Genomic DNA, 18,871 nt, shown 5'->3' with positions numbered 1-18,871 from the left:
CAATATCTTTACCATTTTAGCTGTGACCTTCTATTAACTACAGGTAAAGGTAGAAATACCTGGTTATCTAAATGGCAGTTATAAAAACAGTTATAAAAAAAGACAGGGTTAGCACAGCTGATAAAGTAACATCACTAGTTTTACACAATTTTCCATCTTTTAGTTTCAACAAAATTCAGTTCTGGCTCACAATGGTCACTCAAGTTTTGCAACGTAGGAAAATTTTACTACAATTTAGAAATACAATAATAACACAAGCAGAAAATTTTACATGACATTAATTGCATTTCCAAATCATTACATATAAAAGGTTGGGCTTACCAAGCGTAGTGACTGTTAGCACTTGTCACATGTAAGGGTTCTGCGGCCTTAAGTCGGCCGGCCAAGTCCTTATACAGACCAGTCTCATCAGCCCATTCTTTTGCTAAGGAGAAGAAGGGCAAATCTTCCCAAACAGGAATATTAAATTTGCCTGCTTTAGGGGCAGCTTTCTTTCAGAATGTCATATAGCACCACGAATCCTGTTCATGATGCCAATTATGTGCAATTAAGCTTAGTCAGGTTCGGATTCATACCTGCGATATGACACACTCCCAATGGAATAATGCTTTTATTAAAAGACAGGGAATGCTATATTGGATTTACAACAACAATAACAATTCCTAACAACACAACTAATCACAGCAAAAATGACAAAGACATAATACATGACCGATTCGGCAGAGCGTCCTCTCTATGGGTGAGATTTCTCGCCATGACTCATCCACGTGGAGACTTAAATAAGGCCTTGAACAAAGAAAGCTTACTGCCAGCTACTCCTGATGTTCCCATTGGGAGAGGAGCCAACCCTCAGAATGGGGTGTCATGAGATATCATTCTTGGGGGCTGGCTAGCAGTTCTCAAATATTTAACCTCAAGAATGTTAATTATCCTTTGTTCAAGACTTCTCATGTCTCCAAGCAACAAAGTCTGAAGGTTTGTCATTCTTTGCTCTAGGCCTATCATATGTCCAAGCAGGAGAGTCTGAAGGGATGTGCAATGTGCAGCGCCTGGACTGCAATATGGAGGAACATATATATATATATATATATATATATATATATATATATATATATATATATATATATATATATATATATACATATATATATATATATATATATGTGGATGGATACAATAATTTATCATTCAGTTATTAGAATTCTCTACCTCTTGAAATTACTTTCTGTATATTTTACTTTTACTCATACCCCAAGTAAAGGTAAGTTCCAGAAGGGCAATGAATTTTATTCCTAGCACCTAGCACAGTGTTTTACACACAGTATACTCAATAAAAATTTGTCTATTTAATTGCATGATTGTAGTTTTCATTTACTTTTTTAATAGCACTGTAAATTTAGAATTAGAAGAGACCTCAGAGACCATCTAGTCTAATATCCTCATTTTACAGAGGAAGGAACTGGGGCCCAGAGAGGTTAAGTCACTTGTCATAGATCACACAGGTCGGAAGTATCTGCTGAGGGCATTGAAACCAGGTTAATTGACTTAAGAGCCAAAGTTCTTACTTTTGTCATGTACTACCTTCCTCTTTAAAAGCTAAAGAATTTGGAATAATATTTTACCCATTATTTTGCATATGTAACAACAATGCTGCTTGCAGCTGCTGTGGAAGTGTAAGGCCAATAACACCAGCATACAGGAGGGCTGCTAGCATAGGTTCTTTGATCTGCTTTTCTAAGGAAAGTAACTTCAAGGGGTTTACAACCTCACTTTAATTAAACATATATATATCATTCACTTAATTCAGGGGAAAGAGTCAGCACCCTGAACTTCAGAGAAAACACGAATGGAAATTATAAGCAAAAATTGTATAAACAGAGCAAATAATACAAATTAGCAGGCAGGGCTTCTAACTGTCTGTCCATAGTAATACATACATAGTTGCCAGACAAAGAAGCACCAACATCTGGGTTTTCAAAGCCAGGGGGTTCCTTAGCTGCTACCCAGAGTCTTGTCTGGCCAGATCACATGAACACTCTTCCAATAAGTGAGCCCCAAAGCAAAATGCTAACCTCAGAGTATATATATACTTCTTCAGGGTCATCCCACACAGGGTGTCACAACCATGTGACTCAAACTCATGTGACCTAAGCTTTCTTGTGACTTAAGCAGGTCATCAAAGACTCTTGATTCAGTCAAAGACTCTTGATTCAAACAAAGGCAAGACTCAATCAAAGGCAATCAAACTTGATTGCCTTAGTGCTGAGAAGCACTCCAAAAAGAAAAAAGAGCAAGAAGTCCCACTTTGCTTGCAATTATAGCATATTTATTTGATCTTCTGTTTTTAGTGATCATTAAAATTATAAAAAAATTTAAAACAAATACATCATTTCAGTTAGATATAAAGACTACTTTTTAAAAAATTTGAATTTTTGATTTTCCATTATGAGATTTCTTTTCTACTTTATTTCAAAGGTACAAAATAGATGCAAATATAAAATATCATTCACATCAGATATCCTCCCAACTTTTAATTTTCTCTGATCAAATGAATGCATACAGTAAGCATATTCTAAAATGGTTAGATGTCTGCTTCAAATTACTGCAAGAAATTATATTTATCATAGTATTTTTATAAACAATTATTTATTTGATTTTCACAATAACCCCTTAGGGGAGAGTAGGTAGTTATTATTCCTATCTCATAGATTCAGAACCTAAGAGAGGGAGGAGGAATAAAATGCCCAAAGTCACAAAGTTTCCTCTGAGTCTATCATTTTTTTTCATGAGAACCCTTTTATCCTAAGAGTTTTCCTCAGGGCAATTTTGACATCTTTATTCCTTAGGCTATAGATCAAGGGGTTCAGCATAGGCAATACTGTAGTATAAAAATATAGAGGATACTTTACTCTGAGCTAAGGAGTGGACTGATGATGGTTGCAGGTACACAACCATGGCAGAACCAAAAGTGAGGGTAACAGCAGCAATATGAGAAGTACAGGTGTTGAAGGCCTTGAACCTACCCTCAGGGGATCTGATGTGAAGGATGCTGGTGATGATGAGGATGTAAGAGCTAAGGATAGTTAGAGTTGATGTGAGGGTGTTAAATGCACTTAAGTACAAGACCGAAAGTTCATTCACATAGGTGCTGGAGCAGGAGATGCTCAGGAGGGGAAGGAGATCACAGAAGTAATGGTTGATGGCATTGGCTTTGCAAAACAACACTGTGCACATGAAGCCCACGTGAATTGTGGAGCCAGCAATTGCCAGAAGGTACACCCCTGCCATGAGACAGGAGCAAACCTGATAGTTCATCCGAACATTATAAAGCAGTGGGCTGCAAATGGCAACATAGCGATCATATGCCATGACTGCCAACGTGTGGCACTCAGCAATAGCAAAGATGAGGAAGAAATAGAGCTGAGCCATGCACTCATGGTAGGAGATAGCACTTTCTTCTGACACAAAGTTCACCAGCATTTTTGGGGTGATGACAGTGGAGTGACAGAGATCAATGAAGGACAAATTCTTAATGAAGTAGTACATGGGGGTGTGAAGGTGACTATTCAGTGCAATTAATAGGATCATGCCCAAGTTTCCCACTACACTGGCTGAATAGATGAGCAAGAAGAGAATGAAGAAAGGGAGTTGGAACCTTGGTTCATCTGTTAGGCCACTGAGGAAGAACTGGGTCACTGTGGAGTGATTATTTGCATCCATTATCTTCTTGTAGTCAGATCTCTCTGTAAATAAAAATAAGGTATCAAGAGCATACCCGATGTCAGAGAGACAATATTCAGACTTGGTTCCTACAGTTGGTAGAGAGTTGGTTCTTCAGAGTATGGATTTATTGAAATACAGGCATACATATGACATACATCTATACCTTAGCTGCAATCAGTAAACTAAGCACAATATAACTGTGAAACCCTAGTTTTGCTCCCGTGACAACCAATCAGCACAACATATCAATCCTTGCTATCTTGGGTCTCTCAGAGACCCTATGGTCTAGGCTAGACCTTTTGTAATGTTAACTTTGTATACCAGCTCCCAGTGACTTAAACCTGATTTTAAGTAGTTCCTTAGGTATTTCTTTAGGTAGTTCCTTCTGAAAAATATCACATCCATATTGTGACAGTAAAATTTAATGGCCTTAATAATAATAACTGGCATTTACATATCTCTTTACATACATTACCATGGGAGACAGAATATCATAGTGAATGGATACCTAGCAGTAAACTGTGGAAGACATGGCTTTAAATATTATCTCTGATGGATACTGGATTTCTGTGTGTTTTTGGGAAGTTGAACTAACCACTCAGTACCCTGGACAATTCTCTAGTGCAGTAACTTGCAAAACAGTTGCATATCTATATTAGCGAAGGGAGCTGGTTTCCTCACCAGGATTTCTTTACAATGTTGACTTCACAGGTGAGGTAACAACAAAATTAAAAAAGAAAATTTTGCCTCATTTTAGCCCCACAACAACCACCTAAGGTAGGCGCTTCAAGTATTATGATTTATTTTACATTGTTTTGTTTTGCCAATTGGAAAATTAGGTAGATATAGGTGAGTGACATTCCAGTGGTGACAGAACCAATATGTAATCTGTCAGAGGTAGAATTTAAATCCATATCCTTCTAATTTTAAGTCCAGTACTTTTTCTGCTGCTCCATGTTGTCTCTCTCCTGGACAGATATTTCCTCAATCTTGACATCTTTGTAACCTCCAGTTCCTTGAAACTAACTATGGGGAGTTCAGCCATTCATAAAATGGATTCTAAAGACAGACTGCATACTTGAAAAAATCTACCAAAGGCTAAAATCAACAAGGTTCAAGTATGTGAGTTTCATCTTCTTGATAGAAAGCTTAAAACATATATTTATCCTGCCTTGGAGAGGGATATTACTGGATCTTTTTCTCTTGTTGTGAAGACAGGCTCAGTGACTGGCTATTTTCTTCAAATTCCTCTTTAGGGACAGAGTTGGCAAGTCTCCATGTGGGTTCTACATATGTAGGTCATAAAATATATTGTTTTGTTTCTCTTGCTGTGTCAACATTTTAAAGCCTTATATTGGTCTGTTTCAGCACATACAATTTCTAATAACCTTGCAAAGAGGTCATCCAGTAGAGATTTGAAGACATTCAAACTTCAAACTGTGCCTTGGCATTTCTTGAACCTTCCTACTCAGCAAGTCCTTAGTTCCTTAGCTAATTAATAATTGTCCTTCCACACATGTGGCCAGCACCCATTTCCCCATTACTACCTAGACATAGGGCAGAATTTCCAAGTTCCTAAATTCCAAAGAAATGTTCCTGTGGCCCTGTAGTAACAGACTACAGAACTATTTAGCACCTGTTCATCCTCCTTTTGGCTTGACTAGTAGACTGGCTAGCAAGATCCTGGGCATAGAGTTTGTAACAATGATTCTGTCTCTGGTTTTACATTAACTGATGAGATTGCCATTTATTTTTAAAACAGTTGTAAAATTTTCCAAATTAAATTAATTTTGTATGGCCCTCTGGATACATAGGACACTATGGTGATGTAAGAAACAGAAAATATCAATCAAAACTTTTTAAAATTAGTCCTAAAGAACAGGGCTGTCCAAAATGCGGCCTGCAGACCCATGTGGCCCACAGTGGGATTTATGCTTCCTGTCTACAAGCATAGAAATTTACATAAATGCTTTAGTAAATGAAGCCAAACTATGGCAGAGCTCTCACTAAAATGTCAAATCAAAATATATTGTCTATTGTTTCAATAAAAACCTAAGGTTGGACAGCCCTGTTACACAATCTCAGAATTGTACTGTTCTTCCAACCTGAATGAGGATCCTGTTTCATGCAGTTTAGTTTAAGCATGCAGGGTAGCACAAAACATTAATGGATCAGGGTTGAAGATCTCAGCATTTATGCAAGCCTGAGGTGAAATATATGGGATCTATTCATGTCTTGAAGGGTGCTATTGCTGCTCAATATAGAGACAAAAAAAAACTTCCTCCTGATTTCCAAAGTCACACAACTAGAGTTTGACTGAGCCAACAGAATTTTGATTCCCTTAATGGGGAGAGTAGAGGAGTCAAAATCACTTTAAAGGGTAATGTCTACATATGATTCTTAATCCCCTACTACCTAGGTCTTTAAGAATCCCTATAATGGACAGTTCAGTGATGGACAGAGGTCACTAGGTAGAAGGAATATCATAGGATAATCTTGTATAAGTTTGGAAGGAAAAAGCAGGACATACAAGGCAGTCACTCACCCTCTAGGCTTGAGTCTTACAGGTTCTTCAGCAAATAGTCCTGATATTCTGGATGCTAAACAATTCTGAGGACAGACTTGGCCTACTTGTCATGCTAAAGGAATTGGAGCATGGACTTCAGTCTCTGACCTACCATGGCGGGGTGCTCTGAGCTACAGATCACAGCTTCTAATTGTGACTTCATTGTCAGGGTCTTTTCTGGTTTCAGGGAAGGAAACAGTCCCACCTAGTTTCAGAAGGATTGATCATTATGATGTGGAAGTTCTCTTCTAGTATTAGAGTCATGGGACTTCATTTGAAACAGAGGTAGATGTTCCCACAGGGTATCTCCTCATCAGGGAGCTAACATTTCTGAAAATGAGTCAAGGGAATTTTCCTTTCCACTTCTTAGCCTTATGTATATCCCCACTGACTTCCTATCTGTTTAATTTTTCTTGGCACATACCTTAAATCATCACAGCCTACATTCTTATGGATGATGCCAGAAACAGCAGTAGAGCTCCAGGGAAATTTCCTGCTAAGTTCTTTCTTAGAAATAGATATTTTCTGTGAGTTTTGAAACTATTGGAAAAAAAACAAATAAATATCTGCAAACTCTTCTGCAATTTGTTCTGCAATATCTGCATTTGGAAAAAATGAAAATATCTGCATTGTGAATTTAATTTTGTGCCTTTTGCGCATCTATAATTGCTTTCTGAGTTTAGACTTATGAACTATATAATATTAAGTCTGGATTACTCATGAAATTTTCATTTTTGTGTCACATCACAACTCCCCCTCCCCTACAAATATACAGGTCCCTAGAAATCATTCCAGATTCCACATACTTTGTGGTTTAGCATCCATAGCTCAAGAAACCTCAATGATGTGTTTCTTTTCCTATGTCAACTAAATGACGTATTAGTTTAAAGCAAAATGATAGTAATTAATAGTAATAGCAAACAGTATAGCAAAATAAATGACTAGAAAGATGCCTCCCAATCACACGTGAGTACATTACTCTACAGGTTACCATACCAGGTATGGAGAAGAGAACTCATACAGGGACTATATGTGACCTAGAGAACATACACAAGTGATATCATAGACTGTCCATGTTCTCTGGTGATGTCATAAGACAGCTCTCAGCTACTTGTCTCTACTGGCTGCTTCTTCTGCCTGCTGCCATCTTTTGTTCTTTAATTGAAATACAGCTTCTTTGCTGAGCAATTTGTTGCAGCTGCTAGTGACTTAGATTGGAAAATCTTTACACCTCAAACAATTTTAGCTTTCAAAATTCAGTTTATAACCAGCCACACCCATCTAATTAGCTAGAAAACCCTTACTGTCTTTGGAACTTTATTTCTCTGGTTGATTTTCAGGGCGTGTATGTGGAGGTGGGGAAAGTGGGGATGGGGTAAAGGCAGAGTTTTCTCAGTCTAAACTCTTGACTTCAGAAAATTAATTTCAACTCCTTTCTCCTCCCAAAGAAGGAGGTAGTTGTAACCAGAACAGACTTTGTTTTCTTTGAATGACTCAGCTTACCTCATTGAGCTTCCCTGGACACTTGGGCTTGCTCTTCCAGAGCAGGAAGCCCAGCGACCATGCCAGGAATCAGAGAACTTCCTGTGTGATGAGTCATGGGGCTGGCTGAGGGGAGGTGTGTTAACCTGGTCTATGCTAGGGGGGAGGGGCCAAGTCAAGAACCAATCGGCCCTGGTCATTCAGGTGGCACTTGATGATGTCAAAAACTCTATAAGAGGGGAGAGGACAGCTTGAAGATCGCCTTTTCCTTTTCCGGTTGGAGCCAGAGATGCTTACAGCAAAAGCTGAGCTGCCGGTAGCAGAGCTGACTGGAGGCCAGTGGGTAATCTTCTTACCATAGAGGGGAAGCATGTATATGATTTTGCTTTATACTATCTCACTTCTCTGTGGCCTCCTGGTTACCCTGGTGAGGCGGACTTATTGGGCCTAGAAGCTTTTGATGAAAATATCAAAATAGGGATGCTGGTTTGTGGGCCTGTTACTGTGGAGTGTAAATACATGCTTTAGTTCTCCTGCCTTCTGCCTAGAGAGTTCTTTATATCCTGCAGTTCCGGACCTTTTAGGCACATATGAGATTCTCTTTGAAATCATAAATTCTGCCTTCCTAATATAGTAGTCTATGCAAAAATGGTAGCTACGCAGAAGACACTAAAAAGGGTTATTGACCTTTGTCCTCTTACCCCTTTAGCAGCCAACCTAATGTATTCCTTATACTCACCCTCCAGTAAAGAAATTATGGTCCAGCATGTGCAGAAGTATGACAAAAATACTTAAATTGATATTTTGCTCATATGACAAAATTACACACTTTATGGCTAATATACAACACATAGTGTCACATGTTGATAACTTCAACTACATGTTACATAGGTTACATGTAATACATAAAACATAGCACTACATGTTAGTATTTTATTCAGTCACTAAATGGAAAACATACAAAATACATAATACATTGCCTCATATAACACAGTTGCATTCAGTAATCTGACAGAGGTCACACTAAGAAATATAATCTACATGTATATATATAGAAACATACTTATGTAATATATTAAGATATTTTATATGTGTATGTATGTGTTTATGTATATACATCTCAAAGATATATATGTACAACATATACGTGGGAGGATGTATTGGTAATTAAGGTAGGACTTTCTTTTACTGTTTTCTCTTTTAGCACTTATTTAATCAAGTGCCCTTGAAGAGTCTGACTTTTGTTTCTTTGATTAAATGAGGAGTCTTTGATGACCTCCTTGCCTCAAAGGAAAGCCTAGGCCACGTGGGTTTAAGTCGCATGTTTGTGATGCTTTTAGGACATGTGGGTGAGTTGCATGATGTGATGCCCTTTGACCCTGAACAGAATATGTAAACTCAAGAGGTTGGCATCTTCCCTTGGGGGCTCTCATTTACTGTAAGAGTGATGTGGGACTCTGGGCAGCTGTTTTAAGAGCCCTCCGGCTTGTAAACCCAGATGATGATGCTTTCCTGGTAACTATGAATTGTGATTTGGTCTGTTTATATTGTGCATGCTTGCAATTTGTTTGTATTTGCTCCAAAGTTCAGGTTGATGGCTTTTCCTCCTGAACTAAGTGAGTTATATTTGAATATATGACTAAATTGAGATTGTTAACCCCTCACAGACCCTTTCCTCAGTAAAGCAGATTAAAGAACTTGTGCTGGCAGCTCTTGTTGCTGGTCTCGTTGTGTCTTACACCCCACAACAGCTGCTAGCCGAATTGGTGCTACAGAGGACAAGCTAATAGGTTATGTAAAAAAAAACTGAGATCTCAAAAGAAACCAAACTGACTAGAATAATGAAGCAAACAGAAAATGAAAAATATTGATGAATGTCATCCTATTTTTTTGGTTCAGCCAATGAATGAGACAAGTTCAGGATTGAGGACATATGGGGGGACAGGAAGCAGTTCATGCCAAAAAGTAAAAGGATCTTTTCTGGATTGCAAGGTTATATGAGTTGGTACTATGATGTAATAGCCAAAAGAAAACTCATATAATTTTTTTTAGTTTTTACCCATTGACCCTAGTTCTGCTGTCTGGACACAAGAAGAATATATATACTTTTTTTGTTCCATCATTTTCAATTGTGTCTGACTCTGTGACACTTTTTGGTAGTTTTCTTGGCAAAGATACTGGAGAGGTTTTCCATTTCCTTCTCCAGCTCATTTTATAGATGAGGAAACTGAGGCAAACAGGGTTAAGTGACCAAGACCACGTTTGAACTCAGGTCTTTTTGACTCCAGGCCTAGAATTCTATCCACTGAGCCACTTAGCTTCCCCAGATACTTTATATATAATATACACATACACATATATGTATATGCACATACTTATATATGTATATATGTATATACAACACACTAATATAATATGTGCACATATTTCATAAATTAGTACATATATTAATATATTTATCGTATAGTATAATATACACTGTTACATTTAATATTAGTATATTCTATAGAAAATCTAACACACTAATATAATATGTATATAGTGTATTATATTATATTACAAAATATTATATATCTTATATATACTAAAATGTACTAAAATATGTGGCATATTATATACCTAAATAATATATTAGCATATAGTATGCTTTTATATTACACTGATAGACAATATAATACATTATATATAATTATGTATAATATATTAGTTTATATTAGCATATTATACTGGCTTATTATACATATAATATACTAACATTAGATACTAATATACTAGTATATAATTATGCATAGACTAATATAATGCATACATATATGTCATAAAGACTCTTCTTCCTGAGTTCACATCTGTCCTCAGATGCGTACTTGCTGTATGACTCTATATATTACGTTAGTATTTATATGTAACATATGCTGTATAAGTATATAATATATGCTAATATAATACACAACCCTATTTGTCTCAGTTTCTTCATTTGTAAAATGAACTGAAGTAGATGACAAATCACTCTACTAGTGTCTTTGCCAAGAAAACCCCTAAAAAGGGTCACAAAGAGTCAGACATGACTAAAAATGACTGAATAACAACAAAAACAAATATAGAATCTATACACGATATATATGTACATACATGTATATCTTCCATGAATAACTATTCAAAAATAGCCTATTGTGAAACTGTTTTCTCTTCTCCATGACCTCCACTTTCAGCTATTTCAGCTGATTTTCACATGCCAAAGACACAAGAACTTTAACCATCTTCGTCACTCTTTTCAAGACTATTCCAGCTTATTAATTCCCTTTCTAAAATGTCACACACACACACCCCATCCCCGAATTGAACCTAATACTACAAATATGGTAGCAGAACCATAACTAACATAGAGAATGTATGACTTTGACTTAAGATGCCAATATTAGTGGAGACATTTTACCACAAGCCATCGATATCTGCCTTTGCCTTTAGTCATACCAGGGGGATATCGTAGGCCACTATAAGATCACAAAGAGATGGTGGACCACCACAAGGGGAAGCATAGACTCTGGATACTGGTGCACTAGGGGAAGGAAGCAACCTTCTCTCTATTCTCCAAGTCCTTTCACCTGGTTGGAGATTATCGTGTGGAATGTCTGGGATCAGCCATGATGGCAGCATGTTCTAACCTTGGAGTGCATTCGATTTATCATTTGAACCTCTTTACCCCAATTTAAATGAGTTTTCCTTAGATGAAAGAATTTGCAGTTAAGATTCTGATGTCCAGAACATAGTGTTCTGGACAACATATCATCATAATGTAGCCCAATGATGCATTAGCTCTTTTTTTTTAAGTTGCCCTATTGCATAGTTGACTTATATTTAGATTTCAATATGCTGAAATTCTCAGATTTTCCCTGATCAACTGCTATCTGACCATGTTTTCTCAATATTTGACTTTTGAAGTCCAATGCAAAATTTTATATTTATATTTAATCAGTTAGATTGCATTATATTTGATCCAACGTTCCAAACTATTGAGATATTTTTTGATCTTGACCCTTATCATCCAATACATTATTTATCACTTCCTGCCTAGTAACATCTGCAGCAAATTTAGGAAACATGCCATCTATACCTTTATACAATTCATTGATTAAAAATTAAACAGCAAAGGACAAAGGTCAGATCCCTTGAGTGCTTTACAAAAGATCTTGTTTCAAATCAGATTTTACTAATTAATCACTATTTGACTTAGGTAATTCAGCCATTAGTAAAACCACCTAACATACTCCTCCCCCTCCTCTGAAGTCTATTTGTCTTTTCCACATTGATAGAATGAGAGATATTGCTGAATATTATGTTGATATTTAAGTAAACTATATCTCTAGCATTACCCTGACCTAACAGGGTAGTAATCATGTTCAAAAGGGAAATGACATTAATTTAGCATGGTTTTTGTTTTTCAGCTTTTGCTCTATTTTCATAAAGAAGAATTATTTTAATACTTTCCTTTTGTCGTTTAGGAGAGGAAATTAATACAAGGAGTTGAATAGGAATTATCACAAGGCATCACCTTGAACTTATAACATACACTAAATGCTCAGTCTTTACTATAGCACAATAGCTTAGCTCGCTAGCTATTGTTCAAGCAACTCCCTCAGCACCATTTCATTCATGGTAAGGACATTTCCAATGGATCATGGTATTTAGAGCTGGGAGAGCCCCTACAGACCATCTGGTACAAATTCTCCACCAGAAAGATAATGAAACTGACATCTAGAGAGAAAAAGTGACCTACACGAGATTGTTCAAGTAATAAGTAACAGTAGAACTGGAGCTTAGTACTTTCCACTAACCCATATCACCTCATATTTCTGGGATAGTGCACAAGTAGGGTATCTTTAAAATTTTTTCCTGAGGGAATCTCTTCAGTAAAATTCTTTGTTATATTGTTCCCTTATTCTAGAAGGCTACAGATATCTTCAATCAATATTCTTAGTCAATAACAATGAAATTGACTTTGTTTTTTTTTCACAGTTTGACTTCTAAACCAACTAGTGTGGTGCTCTCTACAGGTATCTTAGTCATCTTCCTCATCCAATGATTAAGAACTTCTCAGTGAGACTGCTCCAGAAAGTACAAAAGCCCAGGCTGTTATCAAGGCTGTCCTGTGACCTCTTTCAGAACCCATTTATTCACTATTTCTTTCATTTCAGCCTTTTCTTTTGGGGGGGGGGCAGGGAAATTGGGGTTAAGTGACTTGCCCAAGGTCACACAGCTAGTATTGCACCCTTTTCACAGAACTCCACTGCTTTGTTCTCTTCTGTCTTTCCTTGGCTTTTCATTTCAATTGTCATCTAACTTATGTTTGGAAACCCAGCTATTTTTTTCGTGGGGAAAAGGGATTGAGAGACACTGTGAAAAGGAAATCATTTTAATCTTGTCCTAGAAGCTCTCTATTCTTTGCAAAATAGCAACTGTGGTGCTGGCTAGACAAATGTGAGATGCATTTTGATCTTTGTTCTACTTGCTTTCTTGCTTTGTCCTTCAGAGCCTCTCTCTCTCTCTCTTTCTCACTCTTTCTCCATAATAACTACAGTGGACTGCTTTTGCACTGCTCTGTGGGATCTTTAGAAATGAGTACATAAAGACCAGTTTAAGACTTTGATAGTGAGCTTCTGAGATTCTAGAATACTCCTTGATGAATGTTTTTATCTCCTTGACAGCAGCTTTGGTCTGGTGTTACCTTGCTGTAGATTGCTTTTGTTTAGGAATTATTGAAATTTTCTTTTAATTAAGGAAATGGCTTATCTGAATGCTCAGGCTCTGAGTAGTTCATTAGACCAGATGTAGAACTCACGGGCATCATTTCTCTAACTTTTTGACTTCCTCATGGATTGTTTGGTTACTTAAAGACTATATTGATCATTGTTTTAAATATGAGAAAATTAAATGAGTTAATAAATCTAGATAGTTATTGTATGTTTCATGAAATATATCCTTATTAATCACAAACTCAAAGATATCTCATTGGAAAGTGGAAGTAACATTTATTTATTAAACGTACATACAACTAAAATATACATTGAATACTTTGGGAAAATTATAGCTAGAAACAAATATGTTGATGTACTGAGGTAACATGAATTGGGAATTAAATTTTAACATATAATCCAAATATTCTATTCTTACCAAGAAGATAGAAATGTGATACCCACACACACTCACACATACAAACACACACACACACACACACACACACACACACACACACACCACACCACACACAATCACATTCCTATCACTTTCTTTAAATTCTTCCTACATATTTCCAGTCTGAGGAAGGTCAGGCACAAGTATATAACAAAAGTTGAATTGCCCCTACTAACTTTCATCACAGAATTTGTATTCTCAAAGTGTCCACAATCTGGATTTTCTGTTCAATATTTTTCTATGGCCTGCTTGGAAAAAGTAGCTCCTCCTTAAATCAGATATGAAATTAATTTTTTGTCCTTCTTTCATGGTTGATTAAATTGGGATTTGGTGGATATTTAAGTCCTTTGCACATTTCTGCTCTTCTTCACTTTCAAACATGATCATCATTCATTATGTTTTCTTTGGGGCTATTGGATAGTCTTCTCCATCTGGAATCAGAGAGATACTTTTCTATTACTGAGATAGCTAAGTGGTGCGAGACCTGGAGTCAAGAAGACCTGAGTTTGAATCTGACCTTAGACATTTACTGGCTGTATTATCCTAGGCAAGTCACTTAACCTCTTTTTGTCTCAGTTTCCTCAACTGTAAAATGGGGATAATAGCAACAGCTACTTTGCAGAGTTGTTATGAGGATCAAATGAGATTTTTGTTAAAAGTACTTTACACAGTGCCTGGCATATAGGAGGTGCTATATTAATGCTTATTCCTTTCTGCTCCCCTTCCCCTTATCCAAACAGATCTATGTTTTCAATTCAGCTACATTTCTCTTAACCTGCTACCCTGAGATCATTGTTTTGTTCAGTCTATTCCGTTAATGTAGCACAACCAAGAAGCAGTAAGAAAAACAAATTTCACTAGCTCAGTCATAGTCCTACAATAATATTTTTCAGATGCAACATCAACATTGCTATTAGCAGACTTTTATTCTTAAAATTTCACTAGCACTTCTCTGTAAAATGCATGGGAAGGGAGGCAAGCTTAGAGAGAGGCTGCGGGGGAAATAGAAGTCATAGAGGAATCCCACTAATGAAAAGGGGAAGGTGATAGATTCTTCCCACTCCTGCCAAAAAAAGCACATGAAAACAAATACAGTTATCTCATGAAACTAATACTGACATTGATTAGATAGGCTTTCTTCTCTGCAGAATTTTCCTCATGGCAACTTTCACATCCTTGTTCCTCAGGCTGTAGATCAGCGGGTTCAGCATGGGCACAAAAATAGTATAAAAAACAGAAGACACTTTGTCCTGGTCCATGGAGTTTCCGGAAGAGGGCTGCAGGTATATGAATGCAGCAGAACCATAGAAGAGGGCAACTGCTGCCATGTGGGAGCTGCAGGTGCTGAAAGCCTTGGATCTCCCTTCAGGGGAGTGGATGCGGAGGATGCTTGTGATGATACAGATGTAGGAGCTGACAATGGTAATGCTGGGGATGAGGATATTAAATGCACTAAAGCACAAAATCACCACTTCATTGACATAAGTGCTGGAACAAGAGAGTTTCAAGAGGGAAAGGAGCTCACAGAAATAATGATGGATAAGGTTGTTCTTGCAGAAGATCACTCTAAATATGCAGCTGGTGTGGGCTGTGGCACCAACTAAGCCCAGCATGTACACCCCGCCCACCAGCCATGAGCAGGCCTGATGGGACATGGTGATGCTGTAAAGCAAGGGGCTGCAGATGGCAACATAGCGATCATATGCCATCACTGCCAACATGTGGCACTCAGCTATTGCAAAAATAAGAAAGAAGTAGAGCTGTGTTATGCATTCAGAGTAGGAGACGATATTATTCTCTGACACAAATTTCACCAGCATTTTGGGTGTGATTATGGTGGAGTGACACAGATCAATGAAGGACAAACTACTGAGTAAATAGTACATGGGGGTGTGAAGATTGGAACTGAGGCCAATCAGTATTATCATGCCCAGATTCCACACCACAGTAACTACATAAATGCCAAGGAAAAGAAAGAAGAAGGGCAGCTGGAGCTCTGGTTGGTTGGTTAGCCCTGCGAGGATAAATTCAGTCACTGGGGAATCATTTCTTATGGCCATCTTTGTTGGGAGTGGGGAGAGGAGAATCTGTAGGGATAGAAAAGAAGTACTATTATAGACTCCTGATTATTGCCCTTACCTATAGAAGTTCATACAGAATGGTAGAGTCATGTCCTTGTTCTCTCTCAATCCCTTTGTATCTACTTTTCATGGCCATGGACACCAAGTAATTCTTCTAACCTCATATTAATATTTGGCATGCAAACTGTCTAACTTTGTGCTAAAATAGCAAAGATATAGCTGTTGGGAAATGGAATACAGCTCCATTGAGAGGTAATATTGTATAGTTGATGGAATGTTTTGGAATTAGAAAGACCTGGGTTCAAATCTCACTTCAGCCACTTACTAGTTGTGTTATCCTGGATAAGTCACTTGACTGCTGCAGATCTTAGTTCCTCATCTATAAAATGCAGATATCAGACTAGATGGCTTTGATAGTCTCTCCACCCCTACCCCAGCTCTAAATCAGTTGGACAAGGATTCTATCAGAATAGATTAGGTCCTGGGGGATTGAAGGAGCCATTATAATCCTCATTCTCACTCTACATGTTCTATTCAATCAAAAATAGGATTTGTGACACTGCTCTCTCCTGGTTCTCCCTGTTTGATCTTTCTCAAGTCTTCTTTGCTATACTATCATCCACATCATACCCACCGTGCTTTTCCTTAGTTCCATCCCAGGTTCTCTTCTCTTCTCCCTCTAACTTTCCTTCTTGCTTGACTTCATCAATTTACAGACATTTAATCATTATCTTAATGTTAATGACTTCAAGATCCAAATATGCAGCCCAGTTTCTATCCTGACCTGCCATCTCACATCAGCAATTGTCTCCTGGACTTTGTAAAGGAAATACCTCAAACTCAAGATGTCCAAAACAACTTCTTATTTTTCCCCCAAATTCATCCCTGTTTTTGCTGAAAGTATCACTATCCTCTCAGTTACCCAGGTTTTCAGCCTCATTGTCATTCTTAAGTCTTCACCCTCACATGTAAAAATAGTTGCCAGATCTGATCATTTTTACCTATATAACATCTTTCCCATTTGTCCACCTACATACACACTAGTCTAGTTCTGGTTTTTATTGCCTTTTGTCTAAACTACTTAAATACCCTACTGTCTCAACTATTGCAACAGCCCCCCTACTTTATGTCCCCACAATCCAATCCAGCCACCCCACAGCTGTCCAAGTGATTTTCCTAAAGCTCAGCTGTGATCTTAGCCAGTATCAGCCAATCTCCTTTTTAATAAACTCCATTACCTCCAGGATTATATGTGTGTGTATGTATGTATTATGTGTATTGTATATATGAAAAGCACATACATGTATGTGTGTATACCCACATATGCATATATACATGTATGTATATATGTATGTATACATATACATATATGTATACATAGATATATATTCCTAAAGGTAATGGAGTATACACACACATACATATATATGTATGTATACATGCACTATATATAGTATATATGTATATATACTTAAAAATATTTTCCATTTATTATTGAAAGCCCTTTATACCTTAGCACCAACCTACCTTTCCAGCCTCATCACACATTGATTTCCTAATCTCCGTGTTTTTTGTAATACTGGCTTTCCTAATCCTAGCTTTCCTAATGTTCCTCATACATGACAGTTTATCTCCACTTTCTATTCCTCTGCACTGGCTGTCTCCCATACCAGAAATATACCTACTCTTCACCTGCCTTTTCGGATCTCTAAATTTCTGCATGGCTTTTCTCTCCCACCTCATCCCCATCCTCATTCCCTAATGACTTGTCTGCAAAATTATCTTCTGTAAATTTGATATAAGTACATGTTGTCTCTGGCTAGAATTCAAGCTCCTTGACAGCAGGAAATATTTAACTTTTGTTTCTGTGTTAGCACAGTATCTGGTGCCAAAACTTAATGAATGCTTGTTCATTATTTGATTCACCTGGTTGTCTCACTAGTCATGGTTAGTGAAGGGCTAAGGAGGCTGGGCAAGTGCTGTTTCAGAGAGTGTTGAGCTTCCATAGCTTTGGATTCAGATAGATGAGCCACAGAATTAAGTTAGACACTCACCTTCTGATGTTGAGCCTTTTACCCTCTTCAACAACAATGAACAAACAGATTTAATGGTGTAATTGGTGATAATCATTGGCATTGATCTTTCTGCTTCTTTTGTGAGAACATAATCTGTTCTGATAATCTTTATCTTGAAGAGACAGTTTCTAGAATCATCATCTCAGTTCAGCCCCTGATAGTACAAGAAAGAAAGAACAGCTTCTCAGTTTTACCAGAATAATTGGTTGATGGGACCAATTGTCTCTTCTCTTTTCACCTGGCATGCTCCTTGGATTCCCTGTTGTTTAATAGGCTTCCTCTGGGGGGAAAAATTCCCAACTGTAACCTAGTTCGTGGACTGGTGCCAGTGGAGGTGGTAAAACTGATTCATACACATAGCACCAAAGCTTCAGAATGAGTCCATGAGCAACACCTTCCTAGAGATGAAACATTTCTGTAAAATTTAAAGTGATGAGAAGAAAAAAGATCCAAAAAATGTATTTCCTTCCTTTCTTTCCTTTTTCCTTCCTTCTTTCATTCCTCCCCCAACTTCCTTCCTTCTTTCCTCCCTTCCTTCCTCCCTTCTTTCTTTCCTCCCTGCCTTCCATCCCTTCTTTCTTTCTGTCCTCCTTCCCTTCCTCCATCCCTTCCTTCTTCTTAATTTCCTCCCTTCTTTCTTTCCTTCCTCCCTTCCTTCCTTGTTTTGAAGAAGGAGACAGATAATAGGGTTCCATTGACACCACAGAAGGAGAAATAAATTGATTATCCTCTGTGTCCTCCAAAATGTCAAAGTG

At 37.5% G+C, this 18,871-nt stretch overlaps 2 protein-coding genes across 2 annotated transcripts; both read right to left on the bottom strand.

Moving 5' to 3' along the window:
- Window positions 1-2,847: 2,847 nt before the first annotated feature.
- Window positions 2,848-3,720, bottom strand: LOC118840177 (putative olfactory receptor 8G2). Its single transcript, XM_036747671.1, has one exon. The coding sequence runs from the start codon at window positions 3,718-3,720 to the stop codon at window positions 2,848-2,850; it is 873 nt and encodes a 290-aa protein (XP_036603566.1).
- An 11,364-nt stretch (window positions 3,721-15,084) lies between these two features.
- On the bottom strand, window positions 15,085-16,026 carry LOC118838140 (olfactory receptor 8G1-like). The gene has a single exon (XM_036745359.1). It carries the CDS (start codon window positions 16,018-16,020, stop codon window positions 15,085-15,087), a length of 936 nt encoding a protein of 311 aa, XP_036601254.1. The 5' UTR covers window positions 16,021-16,026.
- Between the last annotated feature and the right edge of the window lie 2,845 nt (window positions 16,027-18,871).

This window comes from Trichosurus vulpecula, chromosome 2 (genome assembly GCF_011100635.1).
Source record: "Trichosurus vulpecula isolate mTriVul1 chromosome 2, mTriVul1.pri, whole genome shotgun sequence".
Lineage (NCBI taxonomy): Eukaryota > Metazoa > Chordata > Mammalia > Diprotodontia > Phalangeridae > Trichosurus > Trichosurus vulpecula.
The sequence above is the reverse complement of the archived record's forward strand: the minus strand, read 5'-3'. Positions and strand labels throughout refer to the sequence as shown.